The sequence below is a fragment of the Diabrotica virgifera genome, chromosome 9 (assembly GCF_917563875.1).
Source record: "Diabrotica virgifera virgifera chromosome 9, PGI_DIABVI_V3a".
Lineage (NCBI taxonomy): Eukaryota > Metazoa > Arthropoda > Insecta > Coleoptera > Chrysomelidae > Diabrotica > Diabrotica virgifera.
The window spans coordinates 223,162,224-223,184,514 of NC_065451.1; the positions used below are offsets into that span (position 1 = coordinate 223,162,224).

General features: G+C 34.0%; 2 protein-coding genes across 2 annotated transcripts in view; both read left to right on the top strand.

Annotated features, from left to right (window-relative positions):
- Window positions 1-7,863: 7,863 nt before the first annotated feature.
- Window positions 7,864-8,520, top strand: LOC114325016 (zinc finger protein 394-like). Its single transcript, XM_028272941.2, has one exon. The coding sequence runs from the start codon at window positions 7,864-7,866 to the stop codon at window positions 8,518-8,520; it is 657 nt and encodes a 218-aa protein (XP_028128742.2).
- A 2,623-nt stretch (window positions 8,521-11,143) lies between these two features.
- The window catches only part of LOC114325017 (uncharacterized), a 78,876-nt gene continuing 67,728 nt past the window's right edge, over window positions 11,144-22,291 (top strand). The window contains exons 1-3 of the mRNA XM_050660901.1: window positions 11,144-11,232; window positions 13,616-14,293; window positions 20,328-20,804. Coding sequence (XP_050516858.1) covers window positions 11,144-11,232; window positions 13,616-14,293; window positions 20,328-20,804 — 1,244 coding nt within the window. The remainder of the gene's footprint in view (window positions 11,233-13,615; window positions 14,294-20,327; window positions 20,805-22,291) is intronic.

Sequence of the window (22,291 nt, forward strand, 5' to 3'; positions counted from 1 at the left end):
AGCAGATATAATTCAGAGAAATAAGGTTTTTGTCGGGACACTTGAGCAGCCAGGTTGCAAATGGATTTTTGGGTACTATATCATCATCAGTAGCTCGACAACTCTTTTTGGGTCCTGGCTTGTTCTAGGATTTTCCTCCATTCTGTTCTGTTCCTTGCTTTAAAGGAAAGCAAGGAACTTTCTTTGTTCTTCCAGTGGGTAATCTCAAGTGTTTTCAGATCTTGTTCCACTTGTTCCACTTGTTCCATGTATCTAAGTTTGGGTCTTCCCTTTGACCTTCTCCCTAATGGTGCTTGCCTCATTATATGTTTTGGTGTTTCAGTCTCCAACATCCGTTCAACATGGCCCATCCAGCGCAGACGTCAGATCTTTATGGATGTTATGACGTCGGGTTCATTGTATGCTACAATAGTTCAAAATTATACCTCTGCGCCATACGTCATTTTCTATATATGTGTCTGAGGATTTTTCGTTCAAACGTACCTAATAAGTTCTCATCGCTTTTCGACAGTGTCCATGTCTCTGATCCATATATAAGGACCGATTTTATCAGGGTTTTGTATATTTTGCATTTGGTTTTTTTCGTGACGTTGTTAGATCTTAGATGTATAATTAGTCCATTATATGTTTTATTAGCAATATGTATTCTTCTGTTGACTTCTTCGCTGACATTGTTATCTGCTGTGACTAGTGAACCTAGATATGTAAAATTGTTTACGCTTTCGATGTTATAGTCTCCCATTGTCAGATTCTGTAGGTTTCTTTGGCCTGTCGATTTGCTGGCCTTCATGTATTTGGTTTTTTTTTTCATTAATATTTAGGCCACTGTTTTGTGCTGCTCTTTCTATCGATTAAATGCTTCTATTATTTCTCTTTTGCTTCTAGCTATGATATCAACATTATCTGCAAATGCCAATATTTGTACACTTTTTGTTATTATTGTTCCTCTGGTGTTGACTTTTGACTCTCTTATTATTTTCTCTAATGTGATGTTGAATAGAATACAGGATAGGGCATCTCCCTGTCGTAGGCCCGTTCTAACATTTATTGTATCTGTTAGTGCGCTTTGAATTCGAATTTGGCTCTGTACTTTAAGTGTTTCTTTTACTATATCAATGAGTTGAGTTGGAATATTAAACTCTTTCAGGGCGTGGATCAGGAATTCTCGATGGATACTATCATAAGCACTCTCAAAATCAATGAAGAGATGATGTGTGTCTATAGTAAATTCACTAGTCTTTCCAAGATTTGCCTCAAGACGAAGATCTGATCTATTGTGGACTTCTGCCTGCAGAAACCACATTGATATCCCCCAACTATTTAATCCGCATATAGTCTCAATCGCTCCTAGACAATATTTGACAGTATTTTATATGCCACAGTCAGTAGCGTTATTGCCCGGTAATTTTTGCATTCAAGCTGATCTCTCTTTTTATGTAGTGGAATAATTAATTACTCCGGTATTCCAGTCTTGTGGCAGTTGTTTATTGTTCCATATATTCACTATTATTTCGTGTCTCGCATTCAATAGGGAGTCTCCGCCTTCTTTTATTAATTCTGCGCTAATATTGTCTAATCCAGGTGACTTGTTGTTTTTCAGTCTGGTAACTGCTTCTTGCATTTCAGCTACTGATTGGGGGGGGGGGTGTTTCTCTGGTATCCGTTCGATCCAGTATAATTCCATCGTATAGTGGATCTCCGTTTTGTTCAAACTTTTCTTTGAAAAATTCAGTCCATCTTTGTAGTATTTCACTCTGTTGAGTTACTATATATCCTTCTTTGTCTCTGCACATCATTGTTCTTGGTTTGAATTCTTTTCTGATTTTGTTAAGTTTTTGGTAGAATTTTCTGGTTTCGGTTGGTTTATTTAATTCTTCAATTTCTTGTAGTTCGTTTTCTATGTCTTCTCTTTTTTTTCTGCGATGTATTTTCTTTTCTTCCCTCCTTAGCATTCTATATTGCTCCTCTGCCTTTGGGTACTATATACCTAATACATTATAAATACAAAAATGCACGTCACAGTTCGAAAGAGAAATTTAGTTATTAACAAATAAGGGTCAAAAATGGCAGTTTTTTCGTTTAAATCGCTACAGGTAAAAATAGGGTAATTAAATATCTTATTTATACTATTCTTTTTTTGTAGATCAGCCAAGATCCTTTTTTGTTTCGGAAAGTGCAAAATAAGACTAAAATTTCGAAAATAAAAAATGTGCTATAACTTTTGCGAAAATTGCCTTAAGACTTTCATATTGCACGAAAAGTTGAGTCAAACATTCCACATAATGCACAAAATATTTTAAGACGATTCGTCAATTAGTTTAAATTTTAGTCAATTTGTTTATCGCAAAGAGCTTTTTTTTTCACAATGTTATTGTTCAGAAAATAATAATGACATAGCAATTCTGTGGAAACCACATGCAAGAATAATAGTTATATTTTTAAAGTATTGAAAAAAATCATTAAAAAGTCGTTTTTATCACTCCGAAAAAAGTTTAGTAAAATAGAGTCATTTTTGGCTTCTAAATAATTTGAATAACTTTGTTAATATTGACTATAGAGTATATATACTTTAGAATTTCAAAAGCTGGTATTTTTATACGAATTTTCAGAAAAAGAACTTTTTGCCTAGGTTAATTACGTTCCAAGTTAGCCACTTTTATTATTTAATTCGCAGTTACTTCTATATACATCAAATTCTCCTGTAACAGTTTTAACATGTTAGTTACCATACTACTCCGAAACGGCTTGGCCGATTTTTATAAAATTTTACACGTTTATCCTGTAGGACGTTGAAGAGGTTTTAATCTATTTTTTATACCCATAAGTTATAAGGGGGGTTGCCCCCCTGACATTTTTTTTATTTTTTTTTACAGAATTATTTACCTTAATTTTATATGATGTAGAATTAAAAAATACATACAACCCTTAATTTTCACTCTTCTATCACCAACCCCTATTTGTTAATAACCATCTATATATTTGCATCTATAAAATTCTCCTGTCCACAGTGTTAGTTTCCATACTCCTCCGAGATCGCTTGACCGATTTTTATGAAATTATATATGTATATTCGGTAGGTCTTAGAATCGGTCGTAATCCATTTTTCATATCCCTGAGTGATAAGGGGAGTTCCCCCTAACATTTTGTAATGTTAGATGGGGTTGAGTGTACCTAACGTACTCTATAAGACTACGAGTACATACAAATTAAAAAAATTATGATCAAAAGCCATCAACAAGTTCCAGCGATATTAATCGCAGCATATGTTTGCAGAATCAGTTTCATTTTTTGAGTGCACGTATTTTAGTAATTCCCCTCCACCGACCACGAATTAATTCCGTTCGAACGCTATTTTTAAAGCTTTATTAACCACTCTGTTGAGGTTCAAAGTTTACTTAAACTTTTACATATAACCTATATATCTTCAACTTCAAAATGGCTCTAGTTAGGTTGCTTAATTGTTGTAAACAAAGTAGCCGTCAATTAAATAAAAAAGTGGCTAACTTTGACCGTAATTAACCTATTTAGGCGAAAAGTTTATCTTTGAAAATTCGTATAAAAATATCAGTTTTTCAAATTCTATTGTAGTTTTAGCCTACATTCAATATTAACAAAGTTATTCACATTGTTTATAAGCCAAAAATGACTCTATTTTAGTAAAATGTTTTCTGAGTGATAAAAATGACTTTTTAATCATTTTTTTAAACGAGTTGAAAATACGACTATTCTTATTTCATGTTGTTTTCACAGAATTGCTTGTATCATTATTATTTTCTGAACAATAACATTGCGAAAAAAAGCTCTTTGGGATAAACAAATTGAATAAAATTTAAACTAATCGACGCATCGTCTTAAAATTTTTTGTGCATTGTATGGACTGTTTGACTCAACTTTTCATGCAATATGAAAGTCCTAAATTCATTTTCGCAAAAGTTATAGCAATTTTTTTATTTTCGAAATGTTAGTTTTATTTTGCACTATCCGAAGCAACAAATAATCGGACCAAAATTCAAAAAACGCTATTTTAAACCTTGGCTCATCTACTTAAAGAAATATATTATAAATAAGACATTTAATTACCCTATTTTTACCTGTAGCGATTTAAACGAAAAAACTCTCAATTTTGACCCTTATTTGTTAATAACTAAATTTCTCGTCCAAACTGTCACAGGCATGTTTGTATTTATAATGTATTAGGTATATAGTACCCAAAAAACTTATTTGCAACCTGGCTGCTCAAGTGTCCCGAACATGGGATATTTTTGCCTTATTTCCCTGGTGTAATAGAAAAAAGCTCTATGACACGGGGCTACTCTACAAACTACAAGCTAGCGAGTTCGCTAGCAGCTTGCAAACTCGCCCCGTGCCATCGACGCTTAACTGAATTGTTATTTTAATATTTCCATTTTTCATTGTATACGTTAGATTATGTGTTCTTGTATTATTTCTTAGTTATTTTCTATCTATATTATGTACTGTTTACTATGTAAGAATTGTCAATAAATATATCTCTTCATCTATCTACTATTGTCCTGTATGTGACTCTGTCAGTCAGATGACGAATAGCTATTCCTCTGTTGAAAACTAGTTTATTTGTCTGCTTAGCCGCCCAGGGTATTTTTAGTCATCATCATCATCATCATCATTTGGCTCTACAACTCTATGTGAGTCTTGGCCGCGTTTACTATTTCCCTCCATTGTTGTCGGTCCTGAGCAGCTATTTCCCATTGCTGTACTCCCATTTTGCGTAGATAACTTATTGCCTATTATTAGTAAATAAATATTTCACAATAAAACACTGAAAAACGTTTGTTTTTCTATACTTCCACAAAATTTATTACAACTATGTTATTACTACAGCTGTTTCGGCAAAGTGCCTTTCTCAAGTGATATATTTTACAATGTGTTTGTCTTTTTAAGTCTTTAACTGAATAAGTTGAGGAGTGGGGAGCTGTTTGTCTCGAGTGGGTCATTCAGAATTATATCTGTATTTTTCAGTTTATTAATTTCCATTGATTCTAAAAGTGATAGCTTAAGGCCTTTATTTTGAATATGTAGAATTTGAAACTCTTCATTGAAAGAATGATTATGATCTAGAAGGTGAAGTGCGTATGTAGAAGTGTCTGTTTTTCTATTGTTGAAAGCCCTTTTGTGTTCTGCTATCCGTTTGTCAAAAGTTCTGCCAGTTTGACCGATGTAAGTTTTCGGACAGTCACCACAAGTTAGTCTGTACACACCACTCTGTAGTTGCTTTCTCTTTCGGCTTTTATTGTTTTTAATATGTTTGCTTAAGTTGTTGTTAGTTCTGAAAGCTGGTGTTATTCCTTTCTTTTTTATGTATCTGGCTATTTTTGTTGTTATTTTGCCAGTATATGTGAGAGAGCAGAAGGTACTGGGTTCTTTCTGTGGTGGTGGATACACTAATTTCAAGGCTTTCTTATGGAGTTTTTGGTTTAAAATGTTGTTAACTGTTTGTTCGTTATAGCCATTGTTTACTGCTATTTGTCTAATGATATTTAGTTCTGTCTCGAAGTTATTTTTTGTCATAGGAATTTTTTGTGCCAGATACATAAAAAAGAAAGGAATAACACCAGCTTTCAGAACTAACAACAACTTAAGCAAACATATTAAAAACAATAAAAGCCGAAAGAGAAAGCAACTACAGAGTAGTGTGTACAAACTAACTTGTGGTGACTGTCCGAAAACTTACATCGGTCAAACTGGCAGAACTTTTGACAAACGGATAGCAGAACACAAAAGGGCTTTCAACAATAGAAAAACAGACACTTCTACATACGCACTTCACCTTCTAGATCATAATCATTCTTTCAATGAAGAGTTTAAAATTCTACATATTCAAAATAAAGGCCTTAAGCTATCACTTTTAGAATCAATGGAAATTAATAAATTGAAAAATACAGATATAATTCTGAATGACCAACTCGAGACAAACAGCTCCCCACTCCTCAACCTCTTCAGTTAAAGACTTAAAAAGGCAAACACATTGTAAAATATATCACTTGAGAAAGGCACTTTGCCGAAACAGCTGTAGTAATAACATAGTTGTAATAAATTTTGTGGAAGTATAGAAAAACAAACGTTTTTCAGTGTTTTATTGTGAGATAAAATGAACTTCCATCAAGTAACGGTCGAATCCATCAATTAAATAAATATTTATAAAAATAAACCAAAATGGCTGAAAATTTTATGCTAACATGGGTATTTGCACGAAATATATATATATAATAATAAATAATCATTTAGTTGTGAAGCGAAACAGGAGCCGTCATTTTATTTAGTTCATAGAGCGCCAAAAGCTCTCTACCTAGTTTTGAACCCTTTTTTAAATAGAACTTTTTCCATTTTTTAAACTATTGATTCCTAAAACTTTATATACTCGCATTAGAATTCGAAATATTTTTACGTAAATATACTTACCTATAAGTAAAACTCACAATAATCTATTTTTTCAAATAGTCCAACAACTTAGTTCCATTACACAAACCTATAATACATTACCTAATTATAAAATAAACACTACTTCCCTATGTGAGAGGTTCACAAAGAAAGGATGGCATCTACTTCCCTATGGATCAACACTAACGAATTCTTAAAATAAGCAGTGAACAGATATCGATACAGCAGAACAGAATTCTGTTCTGATAACAGAACAGAAATTTAACGCAGGTTTGTCAAAATGACAGTGACACTTTCTCTATGTTCACTAATTAGTTATTTAGTTATATATTCGATTTCTTCTTAGAGATAAAAATTTTTAGTAGTTCCAATATGACACAAAATCTAGACATGGGATAAAAAAGTTTATTTGAAGAAAGCGTATTTTTTTGTTCTTAATGGCGGTACAGGCTCATTTTTTAATATTGTATTTAGTTATAGAGTAATTTCCACATAGGTACTAACATATTTCTCAAATGGGGCTCTGTACCGCCATTCTTTACTATATTACGAATATGTGTGTCAAATATCTCGACAAAATATTCAAAATTAAAGCCGCAATCTTGGACCGCGTTTTCCGTTTTTGATGACGCGCTACTGTAGTCTCTTAAATTACTTATTTGATAATTTTTACTTATTTCCCACGTTAGTGGTATTACATTGTTTATTACTCTCTAAATTCTAAATGGTAGTAAAATTGCTATCCTAATTTGTTGTTCATCTTCCTACATTTTTGTTAAACAAATCTTCCATTTATTTTGTGATGATCTCGTTCAATGTGATGCTCTCGTGTAACAAAATACAGTCAAAGACAAGGTTCGCTTACTCGTTAATAAATTACTCGTTAATTTCGTTAATATTTACAATCAACGTATCGGACTTTCGGTTCGGGTGGATGTGACGATATTTGATTAAATAATACCGGCGATCCCGTGGATTAAGAATTACATTTATTTATTAATATGAAATGGACGTATAAGGAAAGGACGTCTCGCTCATCGCGCCAGGCATGTAAGGATAAGGATAGGGTAAATGCAACCGTCGAAATCGTTTAACGCACCAACACGACGAGGGTTGGAGGGTTTCGAAAAATGGTCGGGATATACCTAACTCACCTCTTATACCTTGTTGTTGTTTATTATCCCCGTTAAACGTACCACCGAGAATAATAAAACTAAGTTTTTCGTTCCGTCTTTTATCAGAGACGGTATAAAAACACGTTTTTCTTAATACATTGGCGTACTGTAGACGATAAAATTATATTATCGTCACAATTTCTACCATTTGGATGGTAGTCTTCGAACCTAATTGTGAACCATTTTTCGTGCAATTATCTTCTGCCACAAATATATAAATTCGTATTTTTAATAAAAACTTTGTTTTAGAAAACAGAAATTTAAGTGCAGGATGTGTCCCAAGGTGTTCAGCTATCCAAAAGGTGCTTTAGAACATGAAAATGTGCACACGGGTGCTAAGCCTTTCAGTTGCGAACACTGTGGTTGCAGCTATCCCTTGTCTAGAACCCTCACGGACCATATACATCGAAAACACAGTAAAACTATTCCAGAAGAAAAAATGCACAACTGTATCGTGTGTTCTAAGGAATACAAAAGCGAATCAGGATTAAACAGGCACTATGCTTCTAACCACCAGGAACTTGGTTATGATTACAGAATAGGTTGTGATATTTGCGAAGAAACTTTCTGCTCAATAAAACAACTGATTCGGCACAAACTGACTCATCCAGGCTTCAAACCATACGAATGTGACACTTGTAACAAAGGCTTTTCCAGTAAAGGTCAGCTAAAGACACATCAAAGAGTCCATACGGGGGAGAAACCATATGTTTGCAATTACTGTGACAAAAGATTCGCTCAACATGCTCCTTATTTATATCACTTGAAGACCCACACGGGAGAGAAAGCCTACTTTTGTGTTAACTGCAAAAGAGGGTTTATAGCCCCAGCTAATTTGAGGAATCATATGAATAAATGTCATGTGAAATACGAAACTACAAATGAAATATACATTAAGAGTGAACCGTTTCAATTAGCTGGAGAATAACGAACTATACAGGGTTTTTCATTGGGAAACGGAAATACTAGAATGGTAAGTAGCTGCCACTGAGACGATCCTAGATATACTGCATTTATTGCCCCACCGATTTTTATAACCGAGTTTTATCGATTTTGTCCATTTTTCTGGATTCATAACTTTAGAATCACCTTGTATAATTTTTTGATAGTTGATAGAGATATTGTCTATTTAGAACTCAAACCACCTAACTACTAATCATAAGAATAATCCAGGTACGGATTACCAAAAATACAGTCATTTTGACCTCGAAACAACACCCTGTATATTGAAATTTTCAAAATCCGTTTTTGTATTTGAAAAGAGCACACAAAATTAACACATTTACAGACACGACTGTATATGAAATCATTTACTCTTTACTGCATAAGAAGACGTGGCTACATGTGAAGCGTGTCCGTTAATATGTTAAGAGTAATGGATCGCTTCAATTTTTTGGCCATACAATTTATCGACTTTAATTTTAGAATTATATTGAAATTTTTAAGAATCTTGAGATTAAAACGCAGGTGTTATTAACTTTTAATAATAAATTATTAAAGTTAATGAATAAATCATCACATTAATGAAGGGTCAACATCACAAATAAAAACTGGAAACAGATTATCGCAAAGCTTCCTGGTTAATAAAGGTCTACGTCAGGGGTGTTGTGTATCACCGACCTTATTTAAAATATATGTTGCAAAAGCATTGAAAGAGTGGAAACGAAAATGCAGAGGCATGGGCGTAGACCTTGGAGAGATTTGCTTATATACATTGCAGTTTGCTGATGACCAGGTTGTTATAGCAAACGATAAAGATGATTTAGAGTACATGGCAAGGAAATTACAAGAAGAATATAGAAAGTGGGAACTAGAAATTAATACAGAAAAAACAAAATACCTGCCAATAGGTACCGAACTATCGAACATCACATTAGAAAATAATGAAATCATCATGCCCTGCGACCATTACACATATCTAGGAATCGTTTTTGACACAACGGGGAAAGATGATGAAGAAATAAAGAGAAGAATAACACAATCCAGAAAAACAATAGGTTGTCTAAACAGCGTACTGTGGAATCATGAAATAGGAAAAAGAAGAAAACACAATATCTACGAATCTCTTATTAAAAGCAGTCTATTTTACGGAGCAGAAACTTGGCGGATAACCGAAAACAACAGAAGAAAACTGGAGGCAGTAGAAATGGACGCTTTTAGAAGATCAGTAGGAGTGTCACGCAGAGAGAGAATACGTAATGATGACATAAGACAGCGAATGGGGGTTGACGGCTCTCTAACAACAGACATAGAAAGAAAACAGCTGATATGGTACGGACACGTCCAGAGGATGGATAACTCAAGACTCCCTAAAATAATTATGCAATGGGTACCACCAAACCGCAGAAAGAGAGGAAGACCCAAGAAATCTTGGAGAGAGGGAGTAACGAAGGCGATGAGCGCAAGAGATCTTAGAGAGGGCCAATGGGATGATAGAGTGTCATGGAAATTAGGCATCGGACAACGTCGCAAGACGTTTTAAAACCGATTGATATATATATATATATATATATATATATATATATATATATATATATATATATATATATATATATATATATATATAAGATGTAGATCTTTGAAACACACTCAGTGAACCAAAGATCCAAGGTTATTGGTTTAACGACCACTCGTACGAAATCAAATAGATGAAATAGAGAATGTAGAAAAATCCCAAAAAAAAAAAAAAAAAAAAAAAAAAAAAAAAAAAAAAAAAAAAAAAAAAAAAAAAAAAAAAAAAAAATATGGATGTGTGAATTGTTCGTAAGGGGATTTTTCCACATTCTCTATTTCATCTATTTATATATATATATATATATATATAATGAATAAATACTGATTTTAAAAATAATCCATACTTATTTGCTGCACTGGAATGATCCACTTAGTAATTACAAGAAAAATCAAGGTCTAGATTAACAAAAAAATATAAGGTAGTTGTGACATTGAAACAATACCTTGTATATTGAAATTTTCAGAATCAGTTTGCACATTTGACAAGAGCACAAAAAACTAAGATTATAGATTCGTTTAAATTATTTGAGTAGAAAATTTCAACTATTTGCAAAAATTTTAAGAACTGGGAGAACTCTACATTATGTGTACCAAATATCAAAAATATATACAAGGTGGTGCTAAGGTTGTGGACCCAGAAAGAAATGGACAAAATCAATAAAACACTCTGTAACTTCTTCTCTTCTTGTAGTGCCTATCCGTTTCGGATGTTGGCGACCATCATGGCAATCTGCACTTTGCACACTGCTGCTCTGAAAAGATTTGTAGTGGTTGTGTTGAACCACGTTCGTAGATTTTTCAGCCAGGAAATCCTTCTGTAACTTGGCTAGAAAAATCGGTGGGCAATACATGTGGTATATCTAGAACTTCCTCAGTGACCTCTATTCACCATTCAAGTATTTCCGTTTCCAAATGAAACAGCCAGAACCTAAAGAATAAGAAGAGTTTAGGACATTTTCAGCATTTTCCCATTATTTCTCCAGATCTTAAGAAGACACAATAATAACTTGCAACAACATTGTTGATGCGAATGAAACATGAATGTTGATATGAAACATACAAGTCATGTGGTCAATGCTATCACTCCTGTAACATGTGTTGCGATGTTGTCTTATTTCGTTCTAATGTTCGTGTGTTTGATGTTATGAATTATTTGTAAAAAATTTTATGGATACAGTTAACTTGTCATTGTTATAGAGCTGTTTTAAAAAGTACAACTGGCATAATAAAGATTCTAAACTCTAGACTGACCTTTCAGTTCTCCAGACCTTAGTCTGATCGAAAATATTAAATGAAAAACTTTATTATGTATTGCGCAACTACAAGGTAAAAGAAGTCAAAGAACTCTTTCTAAGTCTTTCGGACAACAGACTCAGTAAACCGCAGGTTTACTTGACATAAAAAAATATTCTTTTTATCCCAACATAGAATTAAATCAAAATAAAAAAATAATAAAATGGTATTCTATTCTTTGCTCTGGTTCGAAGGACTTCCCCTTGGCAGTTATCTGTAAAAAAAAACCAAAATTGTATTTATTGATTTTAAAATACGGTGACAATAGGTTTATCTGGTGGGGTGTAGAATAGCATTATGTTCTTTTATATGCCATTAGAGTGAAAACTTAGTCTTTTTGACAATAGGTTTGTTCGTGCAACGATCAGCAACGGTTCCAACGATCAGACGCATGCGCAGTTAACAGTTAGCGTTCGTAGTCTACGAACGCGCATGCGTCTGATGGTTGGCAACGGTTGCTGATCGTTGCACGAACAAACCTATTGTTATATCAACAAGAAGTTGGAAGCAATCATTCAATACACGATTACTGTCGTCGCGCGCGATTCATCAATGACGATCATCTGTTATCCGACATTCTAGCTATGTGTCCAGCCCACTTCCACTTTAGGGTCATAATTCATATGGCATCCGTCACTCCTGTTCTCCGTCTTATCTCCCTGTTCGTAATTCGATCCCGACGAGAAATGCCTAACATTGAGCATTCCATGGCTCTTTGGGCAACACAAATTTTATTTCTTACTTTCTTGGTTATTGTTAAAGTTTCTGCACCATAGGTAAGTACTGGCAACACACACTGATCAAAGACTTTTCTTTTGAGACACATAGGCAGTTCTGACTTAAAGACATAGCTCAGCTTTCCGAATGCCACCCAAGTGACTCCTATGCGGCGGCGTAGTTCGCACGTTTGATTATCTCGTCCTATGCGTATCTCATGCCCTAAGTACTTATAAGAGGTGGTTTCTCAATAGGTATGCCATTTACTGAAATCTTTTCGCTTAACACAAGATTTGTCATGATTTGCGTTTTTGTATGGTTGATTTTTAATACAACTTGTAAGGAGGCTAGGTATAGTTTCTCCAGTTGCGATACTGCATCATCGATGCTGTCAGCAAAAAGAACAATATCGTCAGCGAATCTCAAATAACTAAGTATTTCTCCGTTGATATTAATTCCTTTTTCACTCAGATTTGCGTTCTTAAACATATGCTCTAATAATGTAAACAATTTTGGCGAAATTGTGTCTCCCTGTCGCACTCCCCGTTTTATTTTAAATGCGTTGGTCTGTTTATCTGCCAGTTTCACGCTTGCTGTCGCATTTTGATAGATGTATTTAATCATGTTTATATAGCGATACGCGATGATCTATACACTCTGTTAAGGCTTTTTACATTTTTTGATGACTTATAATCTCAAAAGCTTTTTCGTAGTCAACAAATATTATAATATTTATAATATTTGTTAAAAATATAAACGTGGTCAAAAGTTGATGTTAGAATCGATCAAAATACATTTTTGCAAATTGATGAGTTAGTGCTTTTTACTTGTAACTCCACCGTATATTTTTGTTTGCTTTTAATGCATATATTTTTTATAATAGAACTGGATCTCGCGTACCAAAAAAACTTGATTAATAGCCAGCTGAAAATTTGTTAGTAGATTAATGGTGTCTAATCGGACCAACTTTCATGTATGGGAACACTGGAACAGGTTAAAAATTTGGAAGGTCAAGCTACGAAAACGTTCCATGTATTATCTCGGACAGAACTTCCAATTGATTTGTAACCATTTCATTAAACTCTCATGCAAAAATCAGATAGGTGTTTATCAACAACTGGGTATTTTAATGAGTAAAACACGAAGAACATATCAAATAACAGGAATCATGTTGGTTGGTAATAGCAGTCTGATTTTTGCATGAGTTTAATGAAAGGGTAACAAATCAATTGGATGTTCTGTCCGACAAAATACATGGGACGTCTTCGTAATCTTACGTTCCAAATTTTTAAACTGTTCCACAATTAAAACTTCCCCTGTTCCAGTGTTCCCGTACATCAAAGTTTATCCGACTAGGTACCGTTAAGTTATTAACAAATTTTCAGCTTGCTATTAATCAACTTTTTTTTGGTACGCGGGATCCAGGCCTATAACATAGTAATGACAAAAGTACGTAAACAAATACATAAATTCGTATTTTTAATCAATTTTTTTTTTAGAAAAAAGAAATTTGTGTGCAAGATATGTAACAAGGGGTTCAGATATACAAAAGGCGCTTTAGATCACGAAAATTTGCATACAGGTTATAAGCCATTTTACTGCGAAAAGTGTGATCGTAGCTTCGCTTTGTCTGCATCCCTCAGGGACCATATAAAGCACAAGCATAGCAAAACCATCAAAGAAGAAAAAATGCTCAGCTGTGAAATTTGTTCTAAACAATACAGAAACCGGTCCGGATTGCTTGGACACTACTCGTCCAAACACAAAGAACTTGGTGTCGATTATACAGTAGCTTGTGACATTTGTGGAAAAACTTTCAGCAGAAGAAGCCACCTGAATAGACATGAACTGACGCATACAGGCTTCAGACCATTCGAATGTAACATTTGTAACAAGAGTTTTTCCAAAAAAGACTCCTTGGACTCGCATACCAGAGTACATACAGGGGAGAAACCATATGTTTGCAATCATTGTAATAAAAGTTTTGCTCATGGTGGTTCCTATCGATATCACCTGAAGACCCATACTGGTGAGGTGTCTCACTTTTGTCTTCACTGTAACAAAGGATATATTTCATCGGGTAATTTGAGGAACCATATGAGGACATGTCGTGTGAAAGATGAAATTAAAAGTGAAATATACATTAAAACTGAACCGTTTGAGTTAGGTGGAAATGAGTGAGCTAGATAATCATACAAGAACTTCCGCACACGGGTCGACGCACGAAGTTATCGATTCGAGTCAAGTTGCGTAGGTCTCTCCCCAACACTCAAGTTCCTTCAGACGTTAAGCTCCGTAGACGTCTTTAGGGGCGTTTAGTGGTCGTCTAGGATTGCAAATCTCCTCGATTGGACGACTTTCGTCCCTTGCGATCGGTAGCGCACGAGAAAGTTCGAGTGAGACGCACGTTTCCATTGATTGTATGTAGTACTAGTAGCTTTGTGGAAATATATTGTTTGTAATATAAATTCTGAAAACATTGAACTTCTCTTTCTTGGCGTTTATAAAATTCGTGGGGGAAGTAGAAAAATACCTTTAATTGTATAATGCTCATTGTGTACAAATTATACTAAAAATGTAACAATACCGTACTTTTCACAGATTGAAATAGTCGTTTTGGTTGATATATAAAAAATGCGTTCTTCTTGGTTGGAAGATGTGAGTAAACTGAATCGACTAGAGTGCAGAGAGCAATCGACTAGTGTGTCGCAGTGTTCGCACAAGACTAGCAAGACGCGTGAACTTCGAGAGGTGTCTTCGATTGACCAATGTGCGGATGGTCTATTCGACTCTCCGTATTACAGTCCATTTTCTTACATTCTTTAACCACGAGACTTGTTTTCTATCAATTCCCTTATGCCTTTCAATTTTGTCCGTGATAATTAGTTGAAGAATCTTATACTGTTTTCTTTCCTTTCATTATTAGTCGAGGAAATGAAGCATTTTGGCTCGCAATTTTTTCATCCAGCATGGATTTACTTGAAATTTTCACAGAAGGTAGGGAATAGTCCAAGGATCATTTTTTATATCATGCTGCTGTACGCTAAAACCTTGGGGGTAGTTGCCACCCCATCTCGGGGATGGGAATTTTTTATTACATTTTAACCATGTGAATCGATGTAAAAAGTAATTTTAAGAAAAAAATGTTTTTTACATTTTCTTCGTAAAACTAATATTTTTCGAGTTATTCGTGGTTAAAAGTAACAGTTTTTCGACGGTAAAATCGACTTTTTTAGAGGGTTTTTTGAGAATAACCCGAAAAATATGCATTTAATCAAAAAAACTGTAGATACCAAAATTGCATCTTTTAGTAACACCAACGAACCTGTTTTTCTGTAATATTTTTACGACCAATACAAACCGAGATACGGCATGTTAAAGGTTAGCTTTTTTCGTCAAATGCATAATTTGAAATAATCAAAGCCAAATAACGGGAAAATTTTGCATTTTTCTAGGAAAACTTGCATGATGTTTTTTCAAGCATGCAATAAGATCTTTTAAAAAAACAATAAAAAGTTTCTAGCATAAAAATTGAGCAACTTATGGTAAAAAAGTCGGTTCCTATTTTTCCCTACGAAAAAAACTGAAAACAACCCCCTACCTACCGTTGTAACTAAAAATTGGTCTTCGCCTTTCTGTAATTCCTCTTATATTTATATTATCAATACACCCAAGAAGTTTGACACATTTAAAAGGCCAAATTTTAGAAAAATGGGAGTTTAAAGAAAAATTGATAATTTTGCAATTTTGCATTTTTTAGGATTTTCTTCAAAAATCTCCGAAAATACTGGAGATAAGAAAAAAATGATAGGCTACTAAATTGTAGCTTTTTTAATAGCTAAAATTTCCTTATGCATAGATTTTCATTACAGTGAACAGTTAGCGAGATATAGCTGTTTAAAACATCTATTTACGAGCAAACATCCCCTTATTCGAGCACTTTAAACCCACCTCACTTAAAAATTAAGGGATCTTACGGAATTTAATTTACACAGTCTTATCACTATTCAACTTTTTATCGCCAAAAATGAAGGAGCTATGTTTATAAAACTAATTTTTTTTTTTTTCGAAAAATTCGAATAGTCCCCTTATAGAGCATTTTCAATGTACCTGTATAATACCACAGAGCCGGTTCGTATACTGGATGAATAAAAAACTATTTGTATGTGTATTTTTACATATTTGTAAATTCGTATTTTTGTGTAAATAAATGTTTTTGTAATTCTTTAATTCTACTTTTTTCTGCATAGATCTATTAAATTGTCTACTTATAAAAATTACAATGTTATTAGGGACAGCTCGGGTTTTGCCTTTTATGTACCATCCACTGGTCATACACAGCTGCATCGTGTGGCGGACTTTACTTCTATCTTTACAGCCGAGGCATTAGCAATTAAAAGAGCGCTGCAATGGTGCTTAGAAAATCAGGTTCAGAAAATTGCTATTTTGACAGATTCTCAGTCAGTACTATTGGCATTACTTTCTCACCCAACAAAACATTATAAGAACATTATAATATATGACATAAGGAAAATTATTCAATATCTGGGAAAGCTTGACAAAAAAGTTCGTTTCATTTGGGTGAAAGGACACGCTGGTATTATTGGCAATGAGCATGTAGATATAGCAGCTAAGGACGCGTGCCATTTAGAAAATATTATCTATGAAACAGACGCAAACGATCTTTTAGCGATTTTCAGAAATAAAATCAGAAGCGATTGGGAATCATTATATACAAGTATTAGTGAAAAATCGCAAAGTCACTAGGATACATAGAGATTTGCCAAAGAACATTCCTCATCTCACCTTCCCTGTATCCAGACGATATTTTTCAATCATTCATCATCATCATAATCAACCCATACGCGTCCACTGCTGGACATAGGTCTCCCTCAGCTCTTTCCATTTATCTCTATTTTGTGCGGCTTGCATCCAGTTACCGATAACATGTTTCAAATCATCGGCCCATCTGGTTAGTGGGCGTCCTCTGCTCCGTAGTGCTTCTTCTCGCGGCCTCCACTCGACAATACGTTTTGTCCGTCGGTTGTCTGGCAATCTGGCGACGTGTCCTGCCCAATTCCACTTAAGCGACGCGATTTTTTCAATCATTACTAGGTTGAAATTACATCATGGTCGTTTCCCGGCACACTTACAAAAAATAAATATAATAGATTCGCCTTTATGTTCTTGCAATAATATGTCGATAGGTGACTTAAACCATATATTTTTCGACTGCACTAAATATCTTGAAACATTGGAACTAATGACGGAATTAAATAATATAAAATTTCCTCTTCCAGTAAATATTTCAGCACTCCTTGCTTCATTTGATAAAAGAGTCTATGACATATTAGTTCATTTTGTGATTAGGACGAAATTAGACATTTGATCTTTCTTACGTTACTTATAGTCTGTGGCAAATAGACTTTGTGTAATGCCAAACACACACACACACACACACACACACACACACACACACACACACACACACACACACACACACACACACACACACACACACACACACACACACACACACACACAATGTTATTAAAGGTGGTTTTTAAGGGTTGAAATATTATGATATTATATCTTAAAGCATAAAACAATCATTATTTAACCAGTCAAAACCAAATTTTACCTATATTAAAGTTTACATGTTTTTATATAATTTTTGACAATAAGGGTAGTTTACACCCCTAAAAATAATCAACGCCCTTGAACATGATATAGAGGAAACGCGCCAACTCGTAACTCTTAATGACAAACTTTTTTAAATCAAAATGTACACCGGCCAATTCGTAACTTTTCTACTACCTGACCAACTCGCAACTTTATACAGGTGAATTCGAAACCATTGTTTAATTCTAATACCACAGGTAGTTGTTGGTTATTAGGTTAAAAGGTAAGAAATAAATTTGAACAGTAACGGATTAAGCCAACACGGGCCATATAGCATATTATTATGTAAGCGAATGGTTCTTGGTTTGCTTAAAAACATGTTGTGTATTATATGTACCTATAAAAAAATAACAAAAACTGAAATCTCTTTTGATTGAAACAATATTATATGTATAGACCAGGGCGGATCTGTAAAAAACGTCTATTTGTGGATGTGCGAGGTGGCATTCGGATTTTTGCAGATAAAGTTAGGTGACAACTTCAATAATAATAATTGACTTATGCTCCTTCTCAAATATGCCCGGAACCTTAATAAAAAAATTAAAATATTTAAAAATTTCGAAAAACGTTAATTTTTTTCTACATTCTTTGCTTATAACTTAAAAACGATTCATTTTGGAGCAAAGTCGTAGGGACTTAAAATAAAAATATTTGAATTTTTTATGATATACGACTAGTTAAAAATGTCTTAAATTATTACCCTTTCTGCAGAATAGCAATAAATACAAAGTAAGGGGGCAAAATAAGCCTCTTTTTATTCAGTGCTTTTCAACAACTTTAGTTGCACTTAGAACCTTCGTAATTCGCATAGAAAATACTTATAACATACTTAAATCCACCAAAAGTCCACCAAATTTTATGAAAATCGACCTGATAATTTTGCAATCTAATTTTTTTTTAAAGTTCAAATTTTTTAAAAACTTTTTGAACAGAAAGTAGACCATTTAGAAGTTTGCTCATTTTTTCACATATAAAGAGGCTCTCTACCTATCTAATACACTTTACAGAATTAAAATCGGATTATCTAAGCGGCCTCAGCACTGTTTTAAAGTTATAAACAATTTTTTGGCTTATAAACAAATACAGTGAGGACGTTTGAGTTGGAATAAATAACGGGCGACTCTGGAGATAAATCGCGAAACAGGACATTTAAATTATATCTAATTGTTTGGCATATTATTCATACTAGTGACGTCATCCATCTGGGTGTGATGACGCAATCGATGATTTTTTTAAATGACAATAGGGGCCGTATGATAGCAGGCCGTATGATTCCGTCGGTATAACAGGTTGCCTTGCAACCAGATGCAGAATAGTACCATAAATGTTTTCCACTTTTTAGCACTTTCTTTAATTGAAATTTAAAATTATTTACCACCAATAACTTACACCCACGTGCACTCATTACGAAATCTGTTATCTGTTACAAGAATTTCAGTCATTTTCACAAAATTTATTTGGATTTTCTCTAGTAACTCTTCCAAGAGACAATACATAAATGATGAATACCTTTTACACCACCTTCAAAGAGAGTAATTTTTACAGGTACATACCTGGAATACCGGTATTAAATTATCAACTTTACTTAAAAATGAAAGTTACTTATTCACCGGTAGTTATTGGGTTATCGAAGAATTACCTGCGCGCCAGAGTTACGAGTTGGCCTGTAATTAGGATGGGGGATTAAAATAGTTACGAATTCACTGAGACCCGATATAGAATATGAAGTACAGGGTGAGATGATCTTAATCTCAAATTTTTATGTAAATCGATGCAAGCCGAAACTATTCTTGTAGGATAAGTAAACTTTTCATATTAGATCCAACAAAGGTGGTTTTAAGGGTTGAAATATTGTGATATTATATCTTAAAGCACAAAACAATCATTATGTAACTAATTAGAAGCAAATGTTGACAATATTAAAGTTTAAAATGTTATTTTATCATTTTTTACAATTAGGGGTGGTTTTCACCCTTAAAAAACCAAAAGCGTACAACGGCTTAATATAGAAAATAAACTAGAGGATGAAATGAGCCTAATCCCAAATTTTTGTACAAATCGATGCTGGACGAAAAAATTGCGAGGTTTTGCCATTTTTCCAGCTTCATTTCCTCGACTATATATGTCCAAGGAATGTTATTTGTCGGGATTTAACGCTATCAATCAACTAACGAGTAGCTTCTACACTGTTGCGTCTGCTTCATTTATATGCCTAACCATCCACGGTATTTGTAGTGTTCGTCTCTACAACCACATTACAAAAGTATCTAAGCAGTTAACAGTAGATATTTTCAAGGTCCATGCTTCACACTTTCTCGTGTATTGCTGTCTTAGTGCGATCATATACATGATCAAAAGTTGATGTTAATCGATAAAAGTACATTTTTGAAAATTGTTGCTTTTTACTTGTAACCACACAGTTTATTTTTGTTTGCTTTTAAAGCTTTTTATAACTTTTAGAGTATATTAATGACAAAAATAAGTAAACAAATACATAAATTCGTATTTTTAATGACACCTTTTTTTTAGAAAACCGAAACTTGAGTGCAAGGTTTGTAACAAGGTGTTCAAATATGCAAGAAGTGCATTAGAACACGAAAATATGCACACTGGTGATAAGCCTTTCAAATGCGATCAGTGTGACCATAGCTATCCTTTGTCTTCATCCCTCAGGGTCCATATAAAGCAAAAACACAGCGGAACAGAAGAAAAAACACACCCCTGTGTAGTTTGTTCTAAAGTATACCAAACTGAGTCAGGATTGCTTCGACACTACTCCTCCAACCACAAAGAACTTGGTTATGATTGTTCAGTAGATTGTGACATTTGCAAAACAACTTTTTGCTCGACAAGCCAACTGAATAGACACAAACTGACTCACACAGGCTTCAGACCATACGAATGTAACATTTGTAACAAGGGCTTTTCCAAAAAAGATACGTTGAAGATACATCAAAGAGTTCATACGAGGGAGAAACCATATGTTTGCGAGTATTGTAACAAGAGGTTTGCTCACTCTGGTGCTTATCGATGTCACTTGATGACACATACTGGCAAGAGGTGCCACTTTTGTATTAAATGTAACAAAGGATATATATCCTTGAATAATTTGAGGTTTCATATGAAAAAATGTCGGGTGAAATACGAAATTACAAGTGAAATAGACATTAAAAATGAACCACTTGAGTTAGTCGACGAATTATAATCTACATATATAATCATACAAGAGCATCCATTTTTTTGACATAGACTTCTCTAGGGATTGCAATCCAGCAGCATTTTCAGTCCAGCTGGATTTTTGCAAGATTGGCCTGAATCCAGTTGGATCCAGCGAAGATCAGCAAAATGTGGAATCAAAATAAAGACACGATTTTAATGTTTGTTTTTTGTTCATTTATTATTTAAGCTTTTTATTACAAACTAATAAAATAAAAACTCAAAATAAAAATTATCTTAGGCGTATATAATAAAGTAGGAACGTATAATCAGTCGCAATTCGCAACCAATCTTGCTTCTCCTTAACTAAAAGTGGCAGATTCTAAAATTATCATCAGATTCCAAAAAAAACTCGTCCTCAGTAAGCCATGGAAGTTGTCGGCTGAGAGTTGCCATGAATGAAATGTTATCCCAATTAACTTATCTGTTGTAAGAGTAGTTTCTTTGAAGCAAATTTTATTGATAGCGATTTTGAGCTGACACAAGTTAAGTAATATGTTTTTTGAAGTAAAGAAACACAGACTTACTCACAATCATTTAATAATACTTCGACGACCGGTTTTGATCTCTACAATATTTAGATCATCTTCAGGTCGGCGTTACAAGTAGTTAAATGATGCCGTTACAAGGGATGCTTTGTAAGTTCATCGATAACATGTTTAAACGTCCAACTTATGCTAATAGGATAGCTAGGTGAGGGACTGGGCAAGCGGACATGCTTCGTAGGTCAAAACACAGTAAATAAATTGGAATGGATTATCATAAGTTGGACTTTTAAACATGTTATCGATGAACTTACAAAGCATCCCTTGTAACGGCATCATTAGTGTTTTGGAAGCGAGACCTTAAAAAACATTCGTCTTTTTATCTAGGCCTAACCTACTTCATACAGAACTGCACATGTAGCCAGTTTCACCGATTGAAGAGTGGCGATCAAGTCATTGATTAAACTACTCGCCAACAGAGAATTTTATTAGTCCAGAAAGCCACTGCGCATCCGCTAGGAAAAATATTCAGATTCGGATTTTTTGCACAATCTTACTCAAAAAGGACCCCTTTTAACAAATTTGCATGTTGCCAGGACCAAAAGTGGGTCAAAAATTTTTTAAACTTTTTTTTTGTTTTTTTCCTAAAATTATTTTTTTGCATGAAACAGAGTTTTTTTAGGTTTTTTGGATCATTCCAAACAGAAAAGGTCTGTAGTGACATTTCTCTGAAGTTGATAGTTTTTGACATATAAGCGATTAAAAATTGAAAAATTGCGAAATCGGCTATTT

Excerpts from the sequence above, each read along its gene's own strand:
- LOC114325016 (XM_028272941.2), top strand. The coding sequence starts at position 7,864 with ATGTGTCCCAAGGTGTTCAGCTATCCAAAAGGTGCTTTAGAACATGAA.